The 21,169-nt window shown below is 43.8% G+C and overlaps 2 protein-coding genes across 3 annotated transcripts in view; one reads left to right on the plus strand and one right to left on the minus strand.

The window, feature by feature from the left end:
• The window catches only part of mettl4 (methyltransferase 4, N6-adenosine), a 46,589-nt gene extending 30,418 nt beyond the window's left edge, over positions 1–16,171 (plus strand). Inside the window, exons 2-3 of one of the 2 annotated variants that reach the window (XM_078240208.1) lie at positions 7,415–7,562; positions 14,441–16,171. In XM_078240208.1, the coding sequence (XP_078096334.1) occupies positions 14,745–16,028 (1,284 nt within the window). In that variant the 5' untranslated portion in view covers positions 7,415–7,562; positions 14,441–14,744 and the 3' untranslated portion in view covers positions 16,029–16,171. The remainder of the gene's footprint in view (positions 1–7,414; positions 7,563–14,440) is intronic. The other variant, XM_078240209.1, reaches the window with a different exon arrangement.
• A 1,908-nt stretch (positions 16,172–18,079) lies between these two features.
• Positions 18,080–21,169, minus strand: part of tmem184a (transmembrane protein 184a) — a 38,942-nt gene continuing 35,852 nt past the window's right edge. Inside the window, exon 10 of the mRNA XM_078240216.1 lies at positions 18,080–20,219. Coding sequence (XP_078096342.1) covers positions 19,975–20,219 — 245 coding nt within the window. The 3' untranslated portion in view covers positions 18,080–19,974. The remainder of the gene's footprint in view (positions 20,220–21,169) is intronic.

Here is a 21,169-nt window from a genome sequence, read left to right on the forward strand (position 1 = left end):
ATATATAATTTACATATAGCGATCTACATATGATTGATATTCAGTCTTTAATTTAGATGAAGTATTCTATATAATTTATATTTATTATGATATATTATGTGATTATAATTTAGGTGCAGTATTTTTCTGGTTTTTATTTTGTATCATTGATGTTGCAATGTTTGAGCTTTTCCCGCCACTCCCAGAGCCCACATGACATTCTGGAATTTTCATGAATGAAGTCACATGGGCAAACAGCCGATGGGTTCATGTCCCATCGATTGTGGACATCAACCGGGATATTGGGTTCATGTCCCACTATTTGTAACCCCCACAGAGTTTCACTGGCTGTCTTGTCTGGAGACAATACACATCTTTTTAGCCTGTCTTGATGCTCTCTCCATTCATGTTGTTTTGTTTCTTAAAGACTTGATTAGTTGTAAGTATTCGCATTCCAACCATTATTCATGTAAATTGAGTTTGTGTCTTTATATGCTCTGTTTGTGAACAGAATTCCCACTCACCTGAAGAAGAGGCTTGCAGCTCCGAAAGCTTGTGTGGCTTTTGCTACCAAATAAACCTGTTGGACTTTAACCTGGTGTTGTTAAACTTCTTACTGTGCTGGAATGGGCACTCGATTCATGTCAAATGTAAAATCAAAGTATTTTAGTCAACCGTCCCAAAGATGTCATTAGCTCATAACATGTGCAAAAAAGATAGGTGATATAGGGATGCATGTGCAAAGAGAGACATTATACAGAGAGATATGAAGCAGTCGGATTGACATACAATGCTAAATGCTTCACAAACATCCTCTAGAAGGAACCTTCTATCTTTACCTGGCCAGAGTCTAGATGTTTCAGTTTCTCCAGTCCCATATCAGCCATGAACCTATACCCTCCTGCCCCAAAGGTGAGTGTCCTACAACTTGACCACAATGATAATAAGGTGCTGACGATCCTAAACAGGCACTGACTGAGATACACTCTTGCTGGTGTGAAAAAAGGATTCCAATTAGTTTTCTTAATAAATGTATATAAGTTGGAGAGGGAGAGGGGGGGGCATGGATTTATTTCCAGATTCTATGTCAAGCTGCATTAAAGTCTCATTGATTCAACTGGATTTTGGTTCTTTTCCTAACCATTGGAATGAGTTATTTATTTATAGAATTTATAGAAACCCTACAGTGCAGAAGGAGGCCATTCGGCCCATCGAGTCTGCACCGACCACAATCCCACCCAGGCCCTACCCCCACATATTTACCCGCTAATCCCTGTAACCTACGCATCAGGACTCTAAGGGGCAATTTTTAACCTGGCCAATCAACCTAACCCGCACATCTTTGGACTGTGGGAGGAAACCGGAGCACCCGGAGGAAACCCACGCAGACACGAGGAGAATGTGCAAACTCCACACAGACGGTGACCCGAGCTGGGAATCGAACCCGGGACCCTGGAGCTGTGAAGCAGCAGTGCTAACCACTGTGCTACCGTGCCGCCCAATGATGGAAAATCACAGACTGGGCCAGCTATTGCAACGCACCTTATTCCTGTTGCTATGTCGTGTCATGCCAATGCTCATAAATAAGTGGCAACAATTCTCTGACGGAGAATTTTCCAGCTCTGACGAAGGGTTAGCCAGACTCGAAACGTTGGCTCTATTCTCTCTCCACAGATGCTGTCAGACCTGCTCAGATTATCCAGCATTTTCTGTTTTTGTGGCAACAATACTTCCAGTCTGGAAAAAAATACTGACAGAAGAGGAGGAATTCCCCAAATTCCTTGAAGGAACGTGCAGTGTAGGTTGATTGGCCATGCTAAATTATCCCCTCATTTCTCAAGAAGTATAAGTTAGGGGGATTAGTGGAGTAAATGTGTGGGTTACAAGGATAAGGTCTGTGGTAAGATGCACGGTAAGAAGTCTCACAACACCAGGTTAAAGTCCAACAGGTTTATTTGGTAGCAAATACCATAAGCTTTCGGAGCACTGCTCCTTCGTCAGATGGAGTGGATATCTGCTTTCAAACAGTGCACAGACACAGAAATCAAGTTACAGAATACTAATTAGAATGCGAAGCTCTAAAGCCAGCCAGGTCTTAAAGGTACAGACAATGTGGGTGGAGGGAGCATTCAACACAGGTTAAAGAGATGTGTATTGTCTCCAGACAGAACAGCTAGTGAGATTCTACAAGCCCAGGAGGCAAGCTGTGGGGGTCACTGATAATGTGACATAAATCCAACATCCCGGTTTGGGCTGTCCTCATGTGTGCGGAACTTGGCTATCAGTTTCTGCTCAGCGACTCTGCACTGTCGTGTGTTGTGAAGGCCGCCTTGGAGAACGCTTACCTGAAGATCCAAGGCTGAATGCTCGTGACTGCTGAAGTGCTCCCCCACAGGAAGAGAACAGTCTTGCCTGGTGACAACTGCAAGAAACACAAAGTTGTGATAGTAGGGGATTTTAATTTTCCACATATAGATTGGGACTCGCATACTGTTAAAGGTTTAGACGGGGTAGAGTTTGTAAAATGTGTTCAGGAGAATTTTCTACATCAGTATATAGAGGTGCCAACTAGAGAGGATGCGATATTGGATCTCCTATTGGGAAATGAGTTAGGGCAGGTGATGGATGTGAGTGTGAGGGAACACTTTGGATCCAGTGATCATAATGCCATTAGTTTCAACCTGATCGTGGATAAGGATAGATCTGGTCCTCGGGTTGAAGTTCTGAACTGGAAAAAGGCCAAATTTGATGAAATGAGAAGGGATCTGGGAAGTGTGGATTGGCACACGCTGTTCTCTGGTAAGGATGTGAATGGAAAGTGGGAGGCCTTCAAAGGAGAAATTTTGAGAGTGCAGAGTTTGTATGTTCCTGTCAGGATTAAAGGCAAAGTAAATAGGAATAAGGAACCTTGGTTCTCGAGGGAGATTGTGACACTGATTAAGAGGAAGAGAGAGTTGTATGAAATGTACAGGCAGCAAGGAACACGTCAGATGCTCGAGGAGTATAAAAAGTGCAAGAAGCTCCTTAAGAGGGAAATCAGGAGGGCTAAAAGAAGACATGAGGTTGCTTTGGCAGACAGAGTGAAGGAAAATCCAAAGAGCTTCTATAGGTATGTTAGGAGCAAAAGGATAGTGAGGGATAAAATTGGTCCTCTTGAAGACCAGAGTGGTACACTGTGTATGGAACCAAAAGAGATGGGGGAGATACTAAATGGTTTTTTTTTTGCATCCGTATTTACTGAGGAAACGGGCATGGAGTCTACGGAAATAGGGCAAACAGGTAGGGAGGCCATGGAACCTTTACAGATTAAAGGGGAGGAGGTGCTCGCTGTCTTGAGGCAAATCAGAGTGGATAAATCCCCAGGACCGGACAGGGTATTCCCACGGACCTTGAGGGAAGCTAGTGTTGAACTTGCAGGGGCCCTGGCAGACATTTAAAATGTCAGTATTCACGGGGGAGGTGCCGGATGATTGGAGGGTGGCTCATGTTGTTCCGTTGTTTAAAAAAGGTTCCAAAAGAAATCCGGGAAATTATAGGCCAGTAAGTTTGACGTCGGTGGTGGGCAAGTTATTGGAAGGTGTGATACGGGATAGGATCTACAAATATTTGGATAGACAGGGACTTATTAGGGAGAGTCAACATGGCTTTGTGCGTGGTAGGTCATGTTTGACCAATCTATTAGAGTTTTTCGAGGAGGTTACCAGGAAAGTGGATGAAGGGAAGGCGGTGGATGTTGTCTACCTGGATTTCAGCAAGGCCTTTGACAAAGTCCCTCATGGGAGGTTAGTTAGGAAGGTTCAGTCGCTAAGTATACATGGGGAGGTAGTAAATTGGATTAGACACTGGCTCAATGGAAGAAGCCAGAGAGTGGTTGTGGAGGATTGCTTCTCTGAGTGGAGGCCTGTGACTAGTGGTGTGCCGCAGGGATCGGTGTTGGGTCCATTGTTGTTTGTCATCTATATCAATGATCTGGATGATAATGTGGTAAATTGGATCAGCAAGTTTGCTGATGATACAAAGATTGGAGGTGTAGTGGACAGTGAGGAAGGTTTTCAAAGCTTGCAGAGGGATTTGGACCAACTAGAAAAATGGGCTGAAAAATGGCAAATGGAATTTAACGCAGACAAGTGTGAGATATTGCACTTTGGAAGGACAAACCAAAGAAGAACGTACAGGGTAAATGGTAGGACTCTGAAGAGTGCAGTTGAACAGAGGGATCTGGGAATACAGGTCCAGAATTCCCTAAAAGTGACGTCACAGGTGGATAGGGTCGTAAAGAGTGCCTTTGGTACATTGGCCTTTATAAATCGGAGTATCGAGTATAAAAGTTGGAGTGTTATGGTAAGGTTATATAAGGCATTGGTGAGGCCGAATTTGGAGTATTGTGTACAGTTTTGGTCACCTAGTTACAGGAAGGATGTAAATAAGATTGAAAGAGTGCAGAGAAGGTTCACAAGGATGTTGCCGGGACTTGAGAAGCTGAGTTACAGAGAGAGATTGAATAGGTTGGGACTTTATTCCCTGGAGCGTAGAAGATTGAGGGGAGATTTGATAGAGGTGTATAAGATTTTGATGGGTATAGATAGAGTGAATGCAAGCAGGCTTTTTCCGCTGAGGCTAGGGGAGAAAAAAACCAGAGGGCATGGGTTAAGGGTGAAAGGAGAAAAGTTTAAAGGGAATATTAGGGGGGGCTTCTTCACGCAGAGAGTGGTGGGAGTGTGGAATGAGCTGCCGGATAAAGTGGTAAATGCGGGGTCACTTTTAACATTTAAGAAAAACTTGGATGGGTTCATGGATGAGAGGGGTGTGGAGGGATATGGTCCAAGTGCAGGTCAGTGGGACTAGGCATAAAATGGTTCGGCACAGACAAGAAGGGCCAAAAGGCCTGTTTCTGAGCTGTAATTTTCTATGGTTCTATGGTTCTATTGTCGAGCGGTGTTCATTCATCCGTTATTGTAGCGTCTGCATGGTTTCCCTGTCAGAGAGTTAGTGCAGAATTGATGGGCCAAATGGCCTGCTTCTGCACTGTAGGGATTCTATGAAATATTTTCCTCACGATTTTCCTCCTCAAGTCCTCACAGCATTGACTGCTTGCTGGGCTGGCTATCTCTCCATGGAACACAGTTGATCTTGCCCTAAACTTTGCCCTAAGTTGCCAGACTTTGTGCTTGAGCCTAGGGCATTAGGTGCCACCAGACTGTTCAGCTTTGGGAGTCGCCATCACAGCCCAGTCCAATCCTGCCTTCGTGCAACATTCTTACAGGCACACTTTGCATAATGGAGTCAGTTAGACAGGGATCAGGGGAAGTAACCCTCCCTGATGTGTCTCCTTCCTACCTCCAGGACTGAGGCTGCATGTTAGGCTCTGATTGACTTTGACAACTGACTAGGAACCAGGGATCAAACCTCAGGTCTACCTGGCTCACACCGCATGGACTGAAGCAGTTCAAGAAGGCAGCTTCAAATCCCATTCCAGAGACTTCAACACAAGACCTATACTAATACTCCCAATGCAGTACTGAGGGACTGCTACACTGTTGGAGGTGCTGCCTTTCTGATGAAACATTAAATCAAGACCCTGTGTGTTGTCGCAAGGAAACAAAAATCCATGGCACATATTTCAGAGGAAAAAGGGTATTTTCCCTCACTAACTGGGCCAATATTTATCCAGGAACTCACATCACTAAAAAAAACAGATTATCTGGTCAGTATCTCATGGCAGTTTACAGGATCTTGCAACCATTGCAAACCACAACAACAAAACGCCTTCAACATATTAAAATGTTTCAAGGTGCTTCAAAGGGATATTATCAATCAAAATTTAACACTGAGCTATGTACGGAGTTATTGGGGCAGGTGACCATAAACCTGCTCACAAAGGTAGGTTTTAAGGAGTATCTTAAAGGAAGAGAGAAAGAGGTAGAGAAGCTGATATATAATATATAGAGATATCTGAACTGTGACCATCAATGGTGGAACGATTAAATTCAGGCATTTTAATCACAAGAAACCAGAATTGAAGGAGTACCAGTATCTCAGAGGGTTATGGGGATGGGGGAGATTATGGAGATGGAGAGCAGCAAGGCCATTGAGGGATTTGAAGACAAAGGGAAGGCGTTTAAAATCAAGGCACTGCCTGACTTGGGGCCAATAAGCTGTCCTCACACAGAGAGAATTGGAGGGAATTCTGAACCCACCTCCATTGGTTTGAGCATGTCAGTTCCCCACTGTGGCCTTACAGCATTTGGTCTGACGCACCCAATGGCCCTCCATTTGCTGGATTAGTTGCAGCTGGTGATTCATTGGTTGAGATGTGTCCTTTCTCCCTACACTTTGGATCCATGGAAGAACCTGTTAAGAAAAGCACTGGCTAGAATAAAAGGGCTGGTTTCCCAGAATAAGAAACAACATGTTCCTGTGCTGGCTTCCTCGTCATCACATTTCTATCTGATACCAGGAGCATTGTAAATGTCACTGGGCATATGAAAGAATTAGAGCCATAGGCTATGTTGGACATTATAAATAAACAAGGTGCAGTGCAAAGGCAAGAAACAGTGCAACCTTTTCACTCAAAACATAACCAGGGTTGTGAAATAAGTTAAGAGGAAAGGCTAAAGAAGTAAAAAGACTGGCATTTATGCAGCACCTTTCACAATCTCAAGACATCACAAAGTGCTTTACAGCCAAGGAAGTATTCTTGAAGTGTAGTCACTGTCGTGGCATAAGTAGGATGATTAACCATCCCATATTTTACAGGGTTATCCCATATTTTTGACATTCATCCCTTGTTCACAGGTGAAATTACAGAGTTAAAGTGAGCATATGAATCCAGGTTGCATAAATAGATCAAATTATTTCAGTACCCTTGAGCCATCTATGCATCAATATTTGTGGGAAAAGCTTACCTTTAACATATTTTCAATCTTGACTGAGTATCTATTTTCAATTAAAATATGGAGAAAATAATGCATCAGAGAGTTGCATTTCAAAGTGAAAATGCTATGGCTCTTCACTGTGAGAAGTGGGACACTCAACAAATCCCCCACCCCTGTCCCTCAGGCTTGTTCTCTGTGTTCCCTCACATTATCCCAAGTACTCCTTTTTTTCCTGCAAACTTGGTCACCCTGACTATAGGAAACGCAGCCCACAGCAATCTCCCACAAAGAGCAATGGGATAAAGACCAGATCATCTGTTTTAGATGTCATTTGGGAGATGAGTATTGGCCAGGGCACCGGGGGGGACATCTGCTCTTCTTTGGAATACTGTCATGGGGTCTTTTATGCCCAGCAGAGCGGGTGGACAGAGTAAAAACAGAAAATGTTGGAAACATGCAGCAGGTATGGCACGTTCTGTGGAACGAGAAACAGAGTTAATGTTTGAAGTCTGTGACCTTTTGCTGGAGCTTGTTTTTATATTTTTTCTATTTTATTTCAGACATCCAGCATCCATAATATTTTGCTTTTGCATTTGAAGCCATAGTTTAACGTCTCTTCTAAAAAAAGGCACCTCCACTGGGCAGCCCACCCTCCACACTACATTGGGGTGTCAACCTTGAATCTCTGTAGTGGAACCTGATAATCAGGTATGTTTCTGGGTATAGGAGTTGAGGGAGACACATGGCGAGAAAGTCTTAGAGATCTGTCGTTACATTGTGGGCTTATTGGGACTAAATACTGTTCATAGAAATCACCATGTCATTGTGTATCATTTTATTCCATTAGTCAGAAGAATAAACAGAAGAAACAAAGCAGCAAATTTAATAGTAATGGTATACAGTTTTCTGGAGTAGTTGAGACCCGCATGAGCCTGGATCTGTGCTATGTTAGTCAGTCCTAGCCAGAATGGTGTTGATAGGGGTGGTTGGTGAGCTTGCTTTGTCAAAGGCTGAAAGTCAGAAAGGTTTCTCGCTATCAATCGCTGTCCACTGATCCCTTGTGGAGGTGTGCCTGGAGATTGGGTGAAAACAGGGTGAGATTTGACTGCAATTCCTATTGCTCTCCTTCCGTCATTGGGGTTAGATGGTTTTCTCAAACTCCATATCAAGATGCACATGTGATACGAGTGAAAACCACTCAGCTGAATCAGAATTGATGCAACACAGAGGAGGCCATTTGACCATTGAACCTGCCCTGTCTCCTTGAATGAGTTATCTGATCAGTCTCACTCTCCTGTGCTCTTTCCATATAGCCCTGCATTTCCTTGCCCCTTACAGTGTTTATCCAATTCCCATCTGAAAGCTTTTCATTGACTCTGACCCTACAGTAGTGCATTCCAGATCATCACAACTTATTGCGTGAAAAAGGAAAATTCCTCATCTTTCTCCGACTCATCTGTTTTCCCACTCTCCCATTGATGGGAGCAGCTTCTCCTTGCTCTATCGAAATCTCACAGGAAGTACCATGCCCTGCTGAAACATACTGTAACCATCAGGGAGGAGACTGGCTTACTTTCCCAACTCAGGACACCCCTCACAGTCAATGAAGTACTTTTGAAGTGTAGTCACTATCACAGAACACGTGGCAGCGATTTGCACAAAACAAACTCTCACAAGCAGAAACTTAATAATCATTGGATAATCTGTTTTAGTGTTGGTGGTCAGGACACCAGGGGGAACTCCCCTGCGCTTCTTCAACATAGTGTCATTGGGGTTTTGACATCCAGCTCAGAGGGCAGACTTGAGTTAACATCTCAACCTCATCCAAAAAGATAACATTTCCAAATCTTTCCCGGTTATTGCACCGGGAGATCAGTCTGGATTTTTGTGCTCTCTGGACTTGAGCCCACAATCTTCTGACTGAGAGGCAAGAGTGCTATCAACTGAGCCACAGCTGACATAATAGTGTAAAGGATATGGGAGAAACATTAGCAGAGAATTTAAAAAGCACAATTAAATTTACACATCTGCAGTTAATGTATGTTGCCGCTCTGCTCTGAGCTGCAAACCTTCAATGGCTCAGTAGCACCACTAGCGGGAATCTGGCAGTACTACACCTTGGTACCAATTATTCATAATAAAGGTCAGGTAGCTTCTGTGCAGAAACAGTTCACATTTCAGATGTGACCTTTCATCAGAACTGGAAAATGTTTGTAATGAAATAGGTTTTAAATGAGGAGGGGGGGGGGGGGGGGTGGGGTGGAGAAGAAGAACAAGTGGGAAGGTCTGTGATCGGTTGAAGTGCTGGAGAGATTAAATAAAAAAAGGGTTGATAGTGCAATGCGAAAGGAAATACTGAAGGGAAAAGTAAGGAAGCAAAAGATGTGACCAAAGGAGTTGTGAATGACAGGATCCTGAATAGCTGCCATCCAAAAGCAACACAATGAAAACACATTTACCACTTTTACAAGTATTCTGGCAGCTCTCCCAAGGGGTCAGGTTGGCTATTTGACCAGGGTGTGCAGTCACACTGACTTTGGCCTCATCCACACCCTCTATCCAGGAGGAGGGCCTTTGGATTGTGATCCAGGGATCACAGTCTGACTGGCTCTTCCTTGCTGTAGCCAGTACCCCAGCAGCAGAGATCAAGCAACCCAATGCTAGACTGGATTCTGAATCTATGTTAAAAGTGCTACATTAATGCAAGTTGGGAGGAGGCTCGGTAACCAGTGTACATGATATTAAGATAATTGTTCAAAGAACTTGGAAGGAAGATGAGAAAACTTTTATTTTACGCAGCACATTGTAATGATCTGGAAAGCCCTACCTGAAACGGTCACGGAAACAGAGTCAATAGTCACTTTCTAGGAGTTTGATAAATAGTTGAAAGGGAGAAAGTTGTAGGGGTGTGGGGAAGGAAGAAGGGAGGTGTGGGGAAGGAACGGGGGGAGGGGGGGGGGTGTCAGGCTAATTGGTAGGTCTTTCAAAGAGTCAGCAAAGGCATTATAGACAAGACAGTCCCCTTCTGTGCTGTAAGATTCTATGGAGTTGCTGTCATTGTTCCTAACCTCTCAGTTAGTCACCAGACAACGTTTGGAACCAATCAACATCAGAAGGCAATTTCACAGGGTAAAACACAAGCCCTTGGGCAAGCAGTCTGAATATCATTCAGTCTTTTCCCCTGCACTAGTTAAACATTTTGTTTTGCTGGTGCAGTCTGGATCAGCTCATGATGCAACTTCCTCTTACTGATTAAAGTTCCTGCCAAGAGCTGCGCTGTAAGTGGATGAGGAATTGATAAGTCTGGCCAAAGTGTTAATTCATTTCACTGGTTGAGATTTGTGCCCTATTAAATTCCAGTTTCTTAGCAGAGAACCAAAAACAGGAGCTTTGGGCACAGAATCATTGTACGGAGATTGCTGTGAGTGTCATATTTCTTTTATATTGGACTCTAGTAAAGGATGAAGTTACACTTTGACTTAGCAAGAGAGATTCTCAAACGCTAATTTTCTATCTGATGGGTGAGATATTAAACCAAGACATGTCTGCCTGTGCTGAAAGATATGGAAACCCAAAATCATTGTAGGTCAGGTGAATTGGCCATGCTCAACTGCCCTTGTGTAGATTAGATGGACTAGCCATGGTAAATGTGTGGAGTTATGGGGATAGGGTGGGGGAAGAGGGCCTGGGTAAGACACTCTGTCAGAGAGTTGGTGCAGACTCAATGGGCCGAATGGCTGCTTTCTGCACTGTAGGTGATTCTAAGGTACATGGGAACAGAAGTAGGCCAGTTAGCCCCTCGATTCTGTTCTCCCATTCCATTAGATCATGAGTGATTTGTAAACACCATCTACCTGTTTGGATTCTGTAATTCTCAATACCTTGCTGCACCAGAAGGCCTGACGTATTGCAGCCCTTTGAGACACATCTACAAAATGCCACACACACTTGACTCAGCTGAGACCACTCTCAAACTCTGAGACAGGAGATTATGTGTTCAAGTCTCATTCTAAGAGATTTGAGCACAAAATCCACATTGACACCCCAGTGAGTTGCTGAGGGAGTGCTGAAATGTTTGAGGTGCTCCAGCTTTGGATGAGACATTTAAAGCGAAGCCCTGTCTGCCCTCTCAGGTGGTTATAAAAAATTAATGTTACGATGTCAGAGAGCAGAGAGTTCTCCCTGTGTTCTTGATCAATCTTTAGTTCTCAGCCAACATCACCTAGATTAGGTGATCTAGTCATTGCCACATTGCTATTTATGGAAGCTTGGCTGTGTACAAAGCTCTTGGGTTTCCTACATCACAACTGACCACATTTCAAAAGTATTCAATAAGTGCCTGCAATCAAATTCAAATATTTTTTCACTTTTTTATTAAAATTAGCATCAGTTTCATGGCAAGAATTCAACACAAAAATTAGAAAGCAAGATCATGCACATATTTTATGTATTTCTATGTATTTATAAAACTATTTCAATGCTTCATCAGGAATTTGAATCCTTTCATTGGTCAAGTGCCCCTTGTCAGATCCAGCAGCTTGTACAGAATCATTGTAAAGTGAAAATAAAAGCACACAAAAGTGGGTGAGACACTAAACAGGAAAATATTTGTTGTTACACAGGTTTAGGTTTACCACAGCCTAATCCACTCCCCTACTTCACCGGTAACTTAGCCTTGTCAGCTGCTTAATATGAATATCCCCCCTCCCTCATTATGAAGAAGATAGCAAGGGTTGATTTGAAGAACAAAAAAAATTGCAGCACAGGAACAGGCCCTTCGGCCCTCCAAGCCTGCACCGACCATGCTGCCCAACTGAACTAAAACCTCCTACCCCCCCTTCCAGGGACCATATCCCCCATTCCCAAAGACTGCAGAATCTCAGTCAAGCTGGTTAGTGGCCAGAGCTCGCAATTACATCATGACAACTGACAAAGCAAAACTGAATGGGAAATGTTGGCAGAATTTATAGAATCCTTACAGTGCAGAAGGAGGCTATTCAGCCCATCGAGTCTTCACTGGCCCACCTTTTTATCTTGCCCAGGCCGTATCCCCGTGACCACATATATTACTACCCAAACATTTGAACAATAAGAAGAAAATATTGAAGTTGCAGAGTGCTCTTTGCCCACTGTTCCAATGGCCACATCTTCTTGAATCTATGGAGAATCTCATCCCCCTGCCATCAGTAATCAGAGGAGTCCAGCAGGGAGGGAGACAATTTCATTGCCAGTGGAAACATTTACTTTATTTTAAAATTAAAGTCTGTTATAAAATGGGGAAGTTTTTCCATGAGGGGCAAGTACTGTTCTATTGATTTTCGAGCATCTTTTTGTGACTTTAAAGAAACAATTATTTTAGCTGTTTCTGAAATAATTGTCAAGCCAGTAACTGTACAGTTAATGAAAAGGTAAAGTATTCTTCAGGTAACTCAAATCAACTTCACTCTCCTCTCAGAAAACAAGATCTTACAGTGAGTCACTGTTTGTCAAACGGGCAATGCTGTACAAGATCCAGGAGGTACCCACACAGCCCTAGCCTTGTTGTCCTTTTCTAGGACATAATCTAGAACACAGAGTCAGTCTGAGAATAAGGGATCAGCCTGAGCCCAGAGAGCTATGGCCGCACAGTCTTTGAATATATTCAAAGCAGAGGTTGATAAGATTTTGGGGTACTGTGGTAATTATGGGAGAGCGTGGAAAAGTGGAGTTGAGGTAGAAGATAGCCATGATCTTGTTGAATGATAGAGTTGGTACAAAGAACCAAATGGCCTACTCCAGCTCCAATTTCTTATGTTCTAAGTAATTGGAGTAATATGTGGAGCCCCTCACGCTTGCTCTGTCATTTAATAAGATTATGAGTGCACTTCTACCTCAACTCCACCTTCTGCACTATCCCCATATCCCTCAATTCCCTTCCAACATCATACTTCAATATATTCAATGACTGAGTATACACAGTTCTCTAGGGTAGAGAATTCCAAAGATTCACAATCCTCTGAGTGATTATCATTTCCTACCCTACAACAATGATATTTCAAAAGTACTTAGCTGGCTTAAAGGAAAGATTTGTATCTAGCACCTTTCATAGCCTCATGACAGCTCAAAGCGCTTTACATCCAATGAAGTGTTTTTTAAGTTTATTGTAATGTAGGGTGACACAGCGGCAAGCACTGTTGCTTCACAGCACCAGGGACTCTGGCTGAGATGCTCTTTCGGAGAGTCAGTGCAAACTCGATGGGCCAAACTGCCTCCTGCTGTACTGCATGATTCTATGAAATCAGAAAATGCAGCAGCCAATTTTCACACAGTGGAATAGTTCTGGTGCCTTTTAAAATCAACTGTAAGCGAGTTCCACACATAATATTTTTATATCTGCCTCGATAATTTGTTTTTATTGATGGTTGATAAATTATTGGCCAGGACACCAAGGTAACTCTCTTCTTAGAAGTAGTGTCATGGGATCTTTTGATTTGATTTATTGTCACATGTATTAGTATACAGTGAAAAGTATTGTTTCTTGCGCCCTATACAAAGGATACCATACATAGGGAAGGAAAGGCGAGAGTGCAGAATGTAGTGTTACAGTCATAGCGAGGGTGTAGAGAAAGATCAATTTAATGTGAGGCAGGTCCATTCAAAAGTCTGATGGCAGCGGGGAAGTTGTTGTTCTAGAGTTGGTTGATAAGTGACCTCAGACTTTTACAACCACCTGAGAGAGCAGATGGTGCTTTGGTTTAACGTCTCAATTGAAAAATGGTGCATCTGACAGTACAGCAGCCCTTCAGTACTGCACTAGCATAAAGCACTTGTAAGTTCATTCACTGGAGCAAGGCACTGTGCAGTGGCCTGAGGGAGAGGCTGAACTCATGTCAAACTCTGACACACCACCATTGAGATTTGACTACTTGATACTTAGCACTTCACTCCCAAGACTTTGTCTTCTTGCATCCCCCCAAAGTGAAGCTCAGTTTCACTCCATGCTACATTTGCAGAGCGACTAGCCTTGTACAGAAGGAACCCATCTGAACTCTGCAAGAAGGTTAAAGGTACAGGGAGACATCACTGTCACCTTCTCTGCCCAATCCTCTGAGACATGAACTTCAAATTAATGTGACTGAGCAGCCATTCATTGGTCAGCTGCAACAATATCTGTTTCAGCTGCTTGATGAATGTTTACATAATTATAAATGGCAGCACCGAATAGAGTAGTGCAGTCTGAAAACACATCTCCCAGTGACAATGGTGTGCGCTCACAATATTGGCCTCTTATGAGGATGATTGGGTGGGAGCAGATGTTGGAAGAACTGTTCCCCAACATGGAGCTGAAGTATGAACAGTGAGTAATGAGTGGAAGAGGATGCAGGGCCTGAGTGAATCACATTGTTACTGTGACTCTGATGACAACTCAGTGGTCAGGTATGTCTCTCAGTGATAATGACTTAAACCATGGCAATCTCCATGTGGGATATGGAATAGTTATCGTGCGTTTTAAAATAAACTACATTAATTCCTCAGCACTGAAGCTAATATTCATTTATCAGTCTTAGTACAAAATTTTAAAACATTTTCTTTGGTTTCATCCACAGATTTCCCTCATTTTCATCCTGGCTTCCTGAAGATTTCGGGTTCACTTGCTACAACTAATGATCTACTGAAACAGTTTCTTTCAAACAAGGCAGAGTAGAGGGAGAACAAATTAAAGGAAGACGGAGAGGCCATTTAGTAAAGGAGAAGAGGGCAGTTTAAAAGTTTATGATGGAGAGATGAGTTAGTGGGGGAAAGGAAGAGGGCAAGTTAAATCTGAAGAAATAGGGTAAGGAAGGTGAGTTAGCAGGTGGGTGCAGGAAGATACTCAAACCAGCTCAACACTTCCTTCAAGTGTTGGGAGTGATGTCTGTGGTAAAGAGTGACTCTGTAGGATGGCTACTGGATCATTTAGCCTACATCAACCAGTCATATAGATGCTGCCACCACATTCCACCAGACACCCGGTATCACCGGTACATTTTCAAGGCAGAATATTTTGACATTGAGAGGCCCCGCATTGCTGATTCAGAGAAAGCAGGAGGGCAGGAGCCAGGGAGTGGAGACTCGAGACTGAAAGGCAGGAAACGCAAGAGGAAGAGTCATGAACCAAACCAGGGCGAGCTGGAGGCACAGGGATACCATGAGAAGGTCAGCCTGGCCATTTGGAATGGCACCAGAAAGCTGATAGGGCAAAGCATGGAGATGGGGGAGCAAGGCACTGACACAAGGGCACCAGCTGGAGGAGAGAGCACTAAGAAACAAATCACTCCAGTGATTGCCAGCTCCATGTTGGTGGAACTCTGCTCAATGGCCAGGCAAATGGTACAGGAACAGCACCAGCCTGTGCAGGTGATAAGGAATGAGGCAGAATCTACAGAAGACCTGAACCTGCTTGCCCACCTGACTCAGAATGATTCAGATTGTGCCAGGATTGTGACATTAATGGGGCAGAAGTACTTGCTCCCACCACAATCCAGTTTTCTTCTATCAGACATCTCCTGTATGGAACCCCTCTTGGGCTACAAGAAGTACGATGTGATTACTTTGGACCCACCCTGGGAAAACAAGTCAGTCAAGAGGAGCAGAGGCTACAGCTACCTCTTCCCTTGGCAGATCCAACAGATTCCTGTGCCAGCACTCTCTGCTCCAGGTTGTCTGGTGGTGAGCTGGGTCACCAATCGGCAAAGGCACCTACACTTTGTCAAGGAAGAACTGTATCCTAGCTGGTCCGTCGAGGTAGTTGCTGAGTGGCATTGGGTGAAGATAACCCGGCATGGAGAGTTTGTGGTCCCTTTAGACTCCACCCACAAAAAACCCTATGAGATCCTGGTCCTGGGCAGGTATAAAGGAGGCTCAGAAAGACAGAGTGGAGAACCCATCACCAAAACAGTCACAGTGCCCAACTACAAGCTGCTGGTTAGTGTTCCCTGTGTTCTTCACTCTCACAAGCCGCCACTGGGTGAGGTGCTGAAAGGATTGACCAGACCCAACCCTGAGTGCCTGGAGCTGTTTGCCCGAAACCTGCAACCTGGATGGACCAGCTGGGGAAATGAGGTACTGCGATTCCAGCACTTGGACTATTTCCAGGAGCTTGACACAATGGAAGGAGACAGCAGCTGCTGCTGTTCACAGATATCAACCGTCTGATCCAGTTGTTCCTGCCTCTTATTAACTGTGTCTGCGGAACAACTGTGGGCTTTTACTAAGAATACTTCACTTTGGGGAAATAAAAAGAAATCAAGGGCCAATTTATTCTGCTTTTGGAAAAATAATTAATAAAAACATTTTAAAACCCATTTTCCCCCTCTCTCAGCAGGGAGAGATTTCTGTTTGCATTTTAATTTGTATCAAAAAGATTTAAAATTATATACCATTATTCATAGCCTTGGAATATCCCAAAGTACTTTACAGCCAATGGAATACAGTCGCTGTAATAACGCAAGAAATGTGACAACCGATTTAAACACAAGATCCCATATACAGCAATATGATGATCAGATCATCTGTTTTTGTGATGCTGGTTGAGGAATAATGTTGGCCAGGATACCAGGAAGAACTGCTATTTGAAATAGTGCCATGGGACATTTAGCATCCACTTGAGGGGGCAAATAGGGTTTCCATCCAACATCTCTCCACAGACAACACCTCCGAGAGTAACTGGAGCATCAGCCTAGGTTATGTGATTAAATCTCTGAGCTGGAGCTTGAATCTACAACCTTTGGACTCAAAGGAGGGGGTTCTACCCAATGGCCATCACCTATACCACATAACACTTGGTTGTAATGAGAAGATATTTCTGTGACCTTTCATCTGAACTAGGAAAAGTTAGAAATGCAATAGGCTTTGAGCAAGAGGTTGGTGGGACAATGAAAAAGGTTTTAATTAGGGTGAAAGACAGGAGAGGTTGAATGACAGGCAAGTTGGTCCTCCAAGGCCAAAGGGAATAGAGATGGGGTAAGAAAAACAAATGTCTAGAGTGGGTGGGTTGTATCTGAAAGCCAAAGTAAGAAAACAAAACCCAAACAAGCAAAGGAAACAATTTGGTGTAGAAATTATGGTCCAATGTTAAGTTCAGAAAGCTGTAAAGTGCCATTTGAAAGATGAGGTTCTGTTCCTCAAGCTTACACCTGGCTTCACTGGAACAGTGCAGTAGGCAAAGGACAAATATGTCAAAGTGGGAGCAGGGTGAAGAATTAAAATGACAAGTTACAGTAAGCTCAGGGTCATGCTTGCAGACTGAAAAGTGTCCCACAAAGCGGTCAGCCAATCTGCATTTACAGGAGACCACATTGTGAGCAGCAAATACAGTTTACTAAATTGAAAAAGTCATGTAAATCACTGCAGCAGCAGAAAGGAATGTTTGGTGCTTTGGACAGTGAGGAGGTAAAAAGGCAGGTGTTACATTTGCTAGTTTGCATGGAAAGGTGCTTTGGAAAGGGGCAGGGTGTTGGGGGGTGACATCAGTGGACCAGGGTATCACAGTGGAATGGTTCCTTTGGAATGCTGAAAGGTAGGAGAGGGGAAGATGTGGTTGGTGGTGGCATCACACTGGAGGTCAGGAAAAAATGATCCATTGCATACGGAGGCTTTTGGGATGGAAGGGTGGGACAAGGGGAACCCAATTGAGGCTCTAGAGAGAGGTGGAGGTGTGGGAAACGTGGCAGACATTGGTCGAGGGCGCTGAGAGGGAATCCTCAGTGAAGAAAAAAGACGACATCTCAGAAGCACTGTTGTGGAATGTCAGATAGACAGAGGAACTGGGAGAATGGAATGGAATCCTTAGAGCATTACAGCGCAGTACAGGCCCTTCAGCCCTCAATGAAAAATCATAGGGTGTGAGGAAGTGCAGGTGTGGGAATCAGTGGGCTTATAATGAACATTAGTGGATGGGCATAATTTCTGGCAATAGGCTGAGAAGTCAAGGAAAGGAAGAGTTGAGATGGACCATGTGATATTGAGAGAAGGGTGAAGATAGGAAACAAAGCCAATAAAACTTTCCAGGTCAGAACAAGAGCACTTCAGTGTCAATACAATCATCAATGTACCGGAGGAAAAAAAAGAGTTGAGGAAGAGGGCCTGAGTAAGAAATGTTCAACAAATCCTACAAAAAGGGCAAGTATCGGTTGGACCTATGCCATTGCAACACCTTTATTTGGATGGAAGGAAAGTTTAAGGAATAAACGTTTGAGGAATAGTTCAGCGAAGCAGAGGAAAGGTGCTGATTGGGCCTTCATTCAAGGAATAAGCAGAGAGCCCTCTGGGGATTAGCAATTACAAGGTAAGTCTTGGTTGCTGGTATAACTGGATTCTTTGCTGCATATGCTAACTTATAAACAAAATTTTTGCAAATAGCTATCTCAATAAGCAATCAGTAAAATCTGTCGAGATTAGTCTCAGTGAACTATGTTAGGAGAATCCTAACTGCACTGTATTCTTGTAATAACCCTGCTATCCATTGAAATGATGAGCATCAAAACAGCAGCAAATGGTCCCAAAAGGTTAAGAAATAGGCAAACACAAATTAAGACAGAGTCCAGTTGCTTCATAACAAAGATAGTCTCAAAACACTCCGACTTACAGGAGGAGGCAAGGGTCAGTACACACATTCATTATTCCTTCACTTCCCCACAAACATTTAATGCATTTGTGGTCATCTAAATTTTAAGTACTCCAGTCCTTTAAATAACTTGAGCTATGAGGCTGTACTTCCTCATAGTAATGAGCAATGTAAATACAATGTAAACAATTTAAGAGATCCTGAATCTGGCTCTTTCGATTGTATTTTTCTCTTTTAGCCAGAACAACCTTTTATTCATTCACAAGATGTTAGCTGGACAGACAAGGTCAGCATTTATTGCCTATCCTAACTACACAAGATATTCATGGTAGTGAGCTGCCTTCTATAGCCACTGCAGTCTGTTTGGTGACGCTATTCCCACAACCTGGTAATATTGTTCCTAGTCAGAAACATGTGTGACGTGGAGGGGAACATGTAATTGGTGGTGTTCTTGTGTGCCTGCTGCTGCTACCCTCATCCTTCTCGGTGGTAGAAATAACTTTAGTCAGTTGCCGTAGTCAGTCTTTGTAGATTTTATATAGCTGGCACATAATATGTGAATATATGGGGTGCCAATTACGTGGGCAGCTTTGATCCCATATTGTGTTATGTTTGAGTATTGTTGGAGCTGGACACATCCAGGCAAATGGAAAGTTATTTGTTGCAATCCTGACTTAAGCCTTGTAGATGGTGGATGAGCTTTGCGGATTCAGGAGCTGAGTTACTTGCCACAAAATTCCCAGTTGCAAATTTCTAGCCTTTGACCTGCTCTTGTAACCATAGTATTTATGGGGCACATCCAGTCAAGTTTCTGGTCGATGATGATCCCCAGAATGTTGACAGTGGGAGGATATTGAGAGAAGAGAATTCAATTCTGAAAGGCTTTAGTAACAACCAACTCTTTTGGTGCAACAAATTTGACAGGCATTGCAAGATCTAGCATTAAACACACCAGATATTTAGAAGTTGTAGCCTTGGGTAATTGAACTATCCTTCAGTGATTTTACACAGTATGGAGAAAACCTCAGGAAGCTCAAAAACTGGCTGATACATTTTCATCAATTGTGGAAAATTCATTGGGTGGATCATACATCAATGAAACATCTACAGAACTGATCAGTGTTTCTGCCTGTATCTGTGTATGGATGATTGAATGCACGCAGTATTCATGCACAAGAGGATGAGCATGAGCAGAAGAATGTGTACAAAAGGACGTGAGCACACACAAGAAGCTGCTTGCGAGCAAGAGAGCACACGCATGTATTTTGAGTGTATGCCTGCAGCTGCTTTGGGTTTACTCACAGTAAAATTCCCTGACTTTGCTGCAATCTGCCTCCACACACTGTTCTTTCAGAATCAGGAATCCATTTCAAGTCAAAGCAGCTCATTAAAAAAAAATAAAAGATCACAGCTTGATTCCCAAAAAGGTGGAGCATGGAGCGATTCCTGATGCCTGGAAGGATGCGTGAGAAAGACTGGCCACTGCACCCCTTCAGCATCTCACTTCTGTTTTTAAAACAAAACAGTTACTCAAGTCTACAGCTCATCCTCAGAGCTGATGAGGACAATCTTCTCCCCGGTCTTTCGACGGCCTGTAATGTGGGTGCACGTGCGGGGCAAGGTATGGCCGTTGTGCCTGGGTGTCACTTCATCTTTGGTTGATTGCTGTGCATACTGCTGATAAGCTGGGGAGAAGTTATGGATCGCATCCTGCACAATGTCATTCGGGTTCATGGTCTCCTTCAGGCCACTGGATATGCTTTGCATGGGAGCTGTGTTACCTATGGACAAAAGAGTTAAGTCAAGTGAGTTTCAAAATTAAAAAAATCAGGCTTTCTGGCTTTGGAGCATCTCAGGCCTTTTCTCCTTCCTAAGCTAACCCAATTCCTCTAAAAGGTAGAATTAAAACACAGGTGAATTTTACCAAGTGGCGCAATTGAAGGTGGGGACCTGATTACCACCACTACCTTCCCACACCCCCCCCGACCTGTTTCCCATATGACATTGGATGGACAATGCATCAGACATTATGCCCACCCTTGGGCATATTGAAACCCGCCACTTAAGGGCCTCAATCTGCATCAACCACAATCTTACATGCAGAGAAAAGGTGGAGGTAAGGCGAGCAGCCTGGTAGCTTTGTGTGTGCTGCTGCTGCTAAGCAGAAAGGGGTTGGGAGGGGGAGGTGGGGTTGACAGCTCCTTCGTGGGGTCCCCTGTGTCCTTTCTTCCCTCCACCCCCCCCAAAAAGATTGTGTACTTCCTCAAGTCAACAAGCCATGAGACCCCCAACGACGCCCCCCCCCCCCCCCCCCCCGCCCCCCGCTCGGTCAATGGACAGTCAGATGAGGTACCAGAGACGCCTATCACCCCAGGATCATTACCTTCAGGTTAGAAGGAAAACTATTGGAAAAAACTGTAGTGTTTTCTTCAAGACATTGAGTTTATTTATTAGTGTCACAAGTAGGCTTACATTAACACCACAATGAAGTTACTGTGAAAATCCCCTAGTTGCCACACTCTGGCGCCTGTTTGGGTACACTGAGGGAGAATTTAGCATAGCCAATGCACCCTAACCAACACGTCTTTCTGACTGTTTGAGGAAACTAACGCACCCGGAGGAAACCCACACAGAGATGGAGAGAACAGACCCTACACAGTCAGTGACCCAAGCCAGGCATCGAACCCGGGTCCCTGGCGCTGAGGCAGTAGTGTTAACCACTGTACCACCG

The sequence above is a fragment of the Mustelus asterias genome, chromosome 23 (assembly GCF_964213995.1).
Source record: "Mustelus asterias chromosome 23, sMusAst1.hap1.1, whole genome shotgun sequence".
NCBI lineage: Eukaryota > Metazoa > Chordata > Chondrichthyes > Carcharhiniformes > Triakidae > Mustelus > Mustelus asterias.